The following is an 8,618-nucleotide window of genomic DNA, read 5'->3' as shown; positions in this document are numbered from 1 at the left end:
AAATATTGAATATTGAAATACTTTGACGAAGCTTTTGTTTGGTGTTGCAGTAAGGTAAAATAAATATAAAATAATTATATCTCATGATGAAAAACTCTTAACTTTATTTTAATCATACGATCAATAGATGACGCCAGTTGCTAGACACTCCCTTTTCACCTCTTTCATTTTTTATTTGTTTATTTTTTGTGTTTGGCCTACGATTTGGGGTTTGGTCGTAGTGATGATATATTGAACCAGTAGATGTAGGGAGCCAGAATACTCGTTGTACTGGAAAAAATCCCGAACACAGGTTGAATATTTAAACAAATGGCCGATTCAGACAAACTGAATATTGATAGTATAATAGCTCGACTTTTAGAAGGTTAGTATGTTTTCGAATTACGCTAAATTTGAAAATGCTAATAATAAATTAATACGAACTAAAAAGTTAGCGTAAAAATAACTTAATTTTAAGGTTACGACCAGGCATTAAAATTACTACCAGTCAGCATCACTGTATCGCTATCATTGTATCAATCATCATTGTCACTGTGTCAGTGTCACACGAAGAGATTTGTTAAGATTGTACCAACTTTGACCATTTTTTGCCCAAACTGATAATCTTTATTATTATTTTACATATTTTTATAAACAATTTTTTTGTCTCCCTGACATTGTAAGTTTTATTTATATTTTTTAAATGCTGTTCACATTTCGTTGGTCTGTTCGTTTACATAGTGAACGTAAAACTAAACTAAACATTGTAATTAATTTGTAGTAAATTTTTATTTGATATTTGAAATTAATGTAGGAAGTTTAATAACTGAAGTAACATTATGACAAAATGAATTTAACGAACAAGAAATTAGTTTAAGAAAATTTAACTTTGTTGTTAATGCAATGCATATATATATGTGTGTGTGTAAATTTCATCAGAAAATTGAAAAAATTAATTTCCAATATTTTAAGTAAGATGTAATATTAAAGTTAAGAACTAGTTTCTTTTTTCTTTTCTGGGTGAATTAACAAGTTGTTTTTGTACTGCATTTCCTACTTATATTTTGTACTTTATTTTAATGTGATGTGTATATATATATTATCATTGAATAATAATTTAGAAATTTTTTTTTCTTTAATACAACTTAAGTTAGATTTTGTACTGATCATAATTTAAGAAAAAAGCCCAGTTAGTTCACCAAAGTCATCCAAAATAAGATCATAGGAAAGAGCAAGATGACATGATTCAGCTCATTAAGGTCATATCTCTCCATCCACTAAAACATCCAATGAAAGCAACTGATCAGTCTCAAAAACATAGCGTTTCACATCCATATACACACATATTTATATGATAAAAGTTTATTTGAAGTAACAGCTCCAGAAATGTTAACTTTTTAGGTATTGAAATTGGTGAGATAGCCTCTTTAAAACTGGTGGATACCTTGATTGCTGTCCTTGTAGTTTTCTAAGTAATAAACTTAAATAATGAATAACAAATGGTTCAAATAAACCTTTCGTGAATAGTAGAACTTTCTTCCAATTAGAGACAAATTTTGACTTCTTTATCAATATTACCATAATTAAAACTTTTGCATGGAATATTATCAATAACTTATCAAAAGTCAAGGTATGTGTGTATATTATTAGCTAGGGTATGCTCATTTGAAAATCAAAAACTTGTCATTTCTATATTTAGAACTATGTTAATAATTAGTTATTATTAAAAACAAAGACTGTTTATTCAAATTTTTCCACAGATTGAAGATAAATCTCAACATAGTTTTATTCCATCCAAGATGCCTCAGTTTCTCCAAAACCATTTCTCCTTTATTAGTGAAAGAAGTTAAATAATTATTTTCCACACCTTCAGAAAATTGATCAGGTTATGAAAAGTATTTTTTTCCTCCTAATAACAAACAAATTTGTGAAAGCATTAACTTCTTGGCTGTGTTCATCCAGAATAATCTGTTCATTAGAATCTACTTGTTTTTTTACAGTTCAGATACAGCATAAGACTAAATTGTTTTGGATACTTTTACCCATAATTCTTCTCGGATATATTTATAATTGACCACTCTTTATATATATAAATCAGAGTACAAGTATTATTAATTTCAACATGTGCTTACAGCTTTGTGCTTGTCAAATAAGAATAAAATTCTGTTTATTCACATAGGAGTAGATATTAAATCTTAAGCTTTTCACCTCTCATGTTTGCACTAAGTCAGTATCTTATGAATAGAATGAATAATAAATTCTCCTTTGATCACAACTAAAACCTCAGTAGAGAACTGTAGAGTTTTATTAACAATAACATCTAAATCCTTCCTTCTTTTTTTTTCTATCCCTCAAAACACCATGGATTGTCTCACGCAAGTATTAAATGTCTTTTCCAAATTATCAGCAAATTTAAAATGTAATGGTTAGGTAGATGATGATGGCTCTTAGCCTGTAGGCTAGGCAGTTGGTGGTTGTTGTTTAGCCTGTAGGATAAGTAGCTGGTAATGTCTCTTCCTTTAACTTAGTAATTTCAATATTCTCTTGTGTACATTTTTATCTTTATAGGAGCCTTATGAACCTGTGTTGGGTATCCAATCTGAAATTAATCTTTAAGTTCTAAAGATTGTTCAGTACGTTTAACCAGTAGTTAATTCCTACATCTTCCAGAGCTGTATCAGAGTCTCCCACTGTGGATTTCCCTCATCTGTATTTCCATTGTTGTTGTTTCTTCTTTAAAGCCTGTAAATTGGCCAATTGCTAATTGTCATTTTTTTTTTCTGGTGGTGAGTCCAGTTAATTGAGAGTTCTCAGACCAGTGGGATCTTTCATAGGCCCAACTGTCTGTTTGACTTTGAATAGCACAGATTCTTTAGGTGTTTTTTTTTTGGTTCAATTACACTACTCCTCGAGTGTTCCATTTTGAATCCTTCTTGGTTATTGGTATACTAAACTTGATGACCCTGTTCATTGTCTATTTTCAGACGTGTTTCAAATGTAAAGCAGTCAGTGTTCTGGTTATTGAGACTAGTACCTTTGCCAAAGTGTTTGTCAAAGGTGTCAGTAGTTGAAGACTTCTGGATATTCTATCTGGCATCTGTTCTGCGTCAGAACTGCTGCCTGTTTTTCTATCTGTTTGATGGCAGCTGTACCTCAGACTGTGTGGTCAGTTTGCATGGAGAACATGAGTACAGTATTTCCACCCTGTGTGATTAATTGTGCTTATAAATGCCAATGTTTAAGGGGCTAATACAAAGTAAAAATTAATCAAGTAACTTGTAATAAAATAACAAAGAAAAACAAGCAGTGATTTAAAAATGTCAGTTTGTTTATTGTTTTATATCTTGAAGAATGATATATTAGCCAAATTCGGAATATCAGATATTTATTACATTTTGCTAATTTTGTAGTCTTCTGGATGTGTATGATATATATATATGCACGTAATACACGAACCTCTACTTATGGAATTTGAACATTTATATAATGTTATATTCTTAAGTCTTGTTTTTCCCCAATCAACATTTTTTCAAAAGGAAAGAAACGCTTACATGAGAGTCAGTATGTCTTAATGAAAAATGTTACCTCAAAATTCCTATTTATCTAATCTTTTTTTTAGTTTTAGTTTCAAGACATGTTTATCATTCAATGGTAGTGTTATATGTGCCCAAAAAAAACTCTTCACTAATACAGTCAGAGTGATACAATTACAGTCGTCACATCGATTTAGCCTAATATTGAAAACTGATTGGATAGCAATTGTTCACAACAGTTGTCTTCCCAATCTTTATTTCCAGCTCAACAATGGATGGCATCATACTCAACCCTCATTTTTACTCTCTAATTTTGTTATTGGTCAGAACTTGGACTTTTACTTGCATAAAGTACATCACACATCATGTGTGAGAAGCTAATAAAAATATAGTAAATACAATGTTAATAAAGACAACTATTGGCTCATGCTGAAATGGAATAGCTAAGCCTTACGTGTTGCTAGGTTACAATAAAAAAATCAAACTATTTATGTCTTTATTGATATCGGTATTTGTGTTTTTAAGAAGTCAATTTAAAAATCATTTTGTGTTCATATTTATATATCTTCTTTCAGTAAGAGGGTCTCGCCCAGGTAAGAATGTCCAATTAAGTGAAGCAGAAATTCGAGGGTTGTGTTTAAAATCACGAGAAATATTCCTTAGTCAACCCATTCTCCTAGAATTAGAGGCACCGCTTAAAATTTGTGGTAAGTGTAATTCTGTGATCCTCATTAAACAAGGAATACATAGACATGGAAGATAGTTTTCAAGGAGGACTGACATTAGGATGTAAAGATTGGCCCCAAAATGAATTGATGCTAGTTTCAAGGAGGACTGACATTAGGATGTAAATATTGGCCCCAAAATGAATTGATGCTAGTTTGAAAATAATTTTTTTCCTTCTGTTTTTAACAAGTGTACATTAAATTTCACAAAGCAAGTTGAGAATGACAGACATGTGCTTTGTTCCAGAATTGTAAGTATAAGAGGTCGCGACCGTAATGTTTGAAGGTATTAGTAGTGTTTAACTTTTGTTTTTGTTTCAGATGATGATGTAAATATTTATCTTATAACTACTTATGAAGATACAAAACATTAAATTAATGGAAATTCTAACATATGAATGAATATATATATATTTTTCAAAGTATCTTCAATTCATATTAATTCCTCTTGGGGGCCAATCTCCGTAGTTTAATGACAGCCCTCCCTCTATTTAGCCAGATTTAAAATGTAGTACATCATAAAAACATTATGAACACAAACATGTATGTTTTGATATTTGAGAATGCCAAGAAATAATTAAAATTGTTTTCAAAAAAAGAGAATTATCATGGTTAAAACTTTAATAGCATTTATTTTCCAGAATGCACCAAGCTGTAACTGTATTTGCTTGTTATTCATCACTTTAGTATTGATGATTGAGTATAAATCATATTGTACTGTTAATAAGATGTTAATTGTCAGTAATATTTAATTCTTGTTTTTCTAATGATGGTGATTTAGATTTTTATTTGAAGCTGTTTATGAATATACTAGATGTTAAATTGAATGAAATGAATATGATTTTGAGATCCAAATCTACTTTACCTGCTAACTTACATTTTTATATTTACTTTTAATCCTGTTTTACTTTAGCAGGTGACAAGTTTTCAAAATTAAAGAGTAGCATTAGATAAAGTTTTGGTTAATTTGTTACTATCTGTTAATTATATCTATTAAAAAAATATTTAGTGTATCATTTTTTTTTCACAAAATTATTTTGTAATTTAAGAGAAAAAAAAACATTATAGTTTTGTACCACAAGTCTAGACACCACCATCAGTAACTGGAGTAGTTTTATTCATTTAGTTACGTGTGTGTGCGTTTGATCCACTTTACAATCCATAATTATGTGTAGAGGATAGTTTTCACCTACTTTGTCATTGCTTCAGGTCATTAGCAGTGGCAGGTGCTAATTAGAGCAGCTGCGAAAAAAAAAAAGGTGTATTTTTAAACATCCAAAATAGTTGTACATCATGGATTATTAGAGTACACAAAAGTAAATGTAAATTAAAAAAAAAAACGTGGACAAACAAATAACTAAAGAATTTGTGAAGTTGGATAGGATTTGTTACAGAACTTAGTAAACACAGGAGATTTCAAACAGCTGCTCTTTATGAAATAATTAAAAACCAGTTGTTCTCATTTCTGCAAAATAAAAGTAGATTATAACAAAATGATTGAAACATGTCTTTCTTAATGCTGTCGTGAAAACAATGTGAATGTACACATACGTGTGTGTATGTATGTAATGTGTTTGACACAGAAAACAATGTGTACCAGTTACAAATGAGAACAGTTCTTGATTGACTTTTTACACTTACATTATTTGTGACCTGCATCATGTTTTGTTTTTTAAAAGCTATATAATGTACTGTAAGAAAAATGTTGCAAGAGTTGCATTGTAGATATAAAAACTACTGTTTTTGTGTTATTTATTCTTAAAACCACTCAATACTTTAAACATCACAGTTTTTTTAGACTTAATTTCTTGACTAAAAGATGCTTTGAGTTTAGCAAGTTTTGTCTTTGACATTAAATAAAATTCATTTTCCCACATAAAAACTAATTTGTTTATTTGTTATGAAGGAAAGTGTCACAGAGTATTTATTTAATGTTAACTTCTTAAACCTGAGCAGACACTATCAGTGTATGGCCAAACATACTGATTTACCTTAGACAGTAACACTGTCCTATAACACTTATGTCTTGTTGGCTGAAAATTAATCCAGACCATGTTATTATCCACCTTTTATAAATAGACCAGAGGTTTTTATAAGGTATGGTGATAATTACTAGGAAATCAGGAAAATAATTCCAGCAGAATGTGTAAAAAAATTACAATGTAGCAATATCACTTGAAACACGTGAGATTAGATACGAGTCTCAAGGCTAGAGGTGAGCAAAAAAATGTTCACATGTGGAGGACAGCACTGAATTGGGAAGAGCTAGATGTGAGAAGAGATGACTATTTATTGGAAATACATTTTCAGTTATGGATAATGCTAACTTCTAACGTAGTGGCTCAGCAGTTAGTGTGTCTGAGATTCTGTGATTTGCCCCCTATTACTGCTAAAAAAACAAACACACTTTGCACTTTAGCCCATGAGTTTGTTAGAAGGGTGACAGTCAAATCGCACTATTTGATTAAGGTAACCAAATAGTTGGTGTTGACTAGTTGCTTTCTGTCTAGTCTATCACTTCAAAATTAGGGATGGCTAGTGCAGATAGCCATTGTGTAGCTTTTTGTGAAATTCAGACAAAACAAACAAACATTCTAACTATCATGTATAACATCTTACAAATGCATTTATGTTGGTGATGTAAATGTAAAGAACTAACAAATGTGTGTATATATATATATATGTCTATATTGCTGGCTGTAGCTATTACTCTCTTATCTAAGTATAAACCTGATTCTTGTTGGCTAAGTTATCACACAGCCTGCACGTGAAAGTTGTGGGATGTCTAAGTTTATGTGTTTGAGTTCTGTTTCATAACTCTTAACGTTTGAGTGGGATGTTTGGTATATAAATAACTTCCCAGCACGTGAAAGTTGTGGGATGTCTAAGTTTATGTATTTGAGTTGTGTTACATAACTCTTAACGTTTGAGTGGGATGTTTGGTATATAAATAACTTCCCATGATGAAAGAATGAAATGTCTGTGGATGGAGAAAACATTTCGTCACAAGATGATATAGTTATTTAAACAGACACAAAACTAACTATAGTTGCTTGTCAAGCTGTACATGCATGGTTAGTATTAAACATCTCAAAACTGACCCTTCTTGGAATAGGTATTAATTTTACCATAGAGAAATAATATGTATGAAGATTTTGTACGTCGTAAGTGATAAAATAATATTAGATGTGCCTTTGTTCTTTACATCAACTGATAAAAAAGTATACATGAAAAAGAACAAAGCACGTGGCAAGGAAGAAGAATATTTATTTTAATCAATCTTACAATAGGACTTGTGCTTTTTTATTTTTTTCTGAAAAACAACTGTTTATTACAGCTTTTATATTTTAATTATATTCAAGTTGTCAAAATTTGTAACTGTTATCAGGTGATAAATTATGAAGTTGGACCAAACTATAACTGTGATCTAGCGATAAAATATGGAGATATACAAAATTGTAGCTGTAATTAGGTGATAAAATGTGAAGTTAAGTCAAATTGTAGATATGATGAGATGATAAAACAAAGACTATATCAAATTGTATATGTGGTCTGTTGATAAAACAAGTAATTAGAACAACAAGGTCAGTGGAAGGAATTAAAAAAATGTTAGAAGCTTTAAAAGTTGTCAATTCCCAATATTTATATTTGATGTAACATTGTTAATAGTTTTTTTAATACTTAGATCTGTCTTTTCTTCAGGTGATGTTCACGGTCAGTATTATGATCTATTAAGACTCTTTGAGTATGGAGGATTCCCGCCAGAAAGCAACTATTTATTTTTGGGAGACTACGTAGATAGAGGAAAGCAGTCTCTGGAGACAATATGTCTTTTGTTGGCTTACAAAATAAAATATCCCGAGAATTTTTTCCTTCTTCGAGGGAACCACGAATGTGCTAGTATCAACAGGATCTATGGTTTCTATGATGAGTGTGAGTACATAATAGATTTTAAGTTTCTTATTACAATAGATTTTGAGTATCATACACTTACGGTATGTATTGGCTCTAAGTAACACATAAGACAATGTTGAATTGAAAAAAACTTCCTCAATCTCTAAGATTTAATTTTATGCCTTACGTTGAAAGATACACGGGTTACATAAAATACTTTATCTTTTTTTTTTTTACTGAAAATCTGTAAAAGTGCAAGAGATTTATTTAGTGATAGTGAAATATTGATGGACGTAAATCATCAGATAATTATATTTTCAGTTGTTTATTTAATTGTTTTTATAATATTTATACATAAAATACCTGTGCTCTGCTGTGGGATTGAAAGACCTCTTCATGATTCATGAATGTTACAGTGTACCAACGAAGCTCCTCCATTATCCACACTTATTGCTATAATTTCTCCAATACTAGCCGTGGGGGCGTT

General features: G+C 30.4%; 1 protein-coding gene across 1 annotated transcript in view; it reads left to right on the top strand.

Moving 5' to 3' along the window:
* Positions 1–212: 212 nt before the first annotated feature.
* The window catches only part of LOC106470395 (serine/threonine-protein phosphatase PP1-gamma catalytic subunit), a 20,347-nt gene continuing 11,941 nt past the window's right edge, over positions 213–8,618 (top strand). Inside the window, exons 1-3 of the mRNA XM_013930945.2 lie at positions 213–364; positions 4,088–4,219; positions 7,940–8,170. Of these exons, the coding sequence (XP_013786399.1) occupies positions 310–364; positions 4,088–4,219; positions 7,940–8,170 (418 nt within the window). The 5' untranslated portion in view covers positions 213–309. The remainder of the gene's footprint in view (positions 365–4,087; positions 4,220–7,939; positions 8,171–8,618) is intronic.

This window comes from Limulus polyphemus, unplaced genomic scaffold, assembly GCF_000517525.1.
Source record: "Limulus polyphemus unplaced genomic scaffold, Limulus_polyphemus-2.1.2 Scaffold3981, whole genome shotgun sequence".
Lineage (NCBI taxonomy): Eukaryota > Metazoa > Arthropoda > Merostomata > Xiphosura > Limulidae > Limulus > Limulus polyphemus.
This window is presented reverse-complemented; position numbering and strand designations above follow the sequence as displayed.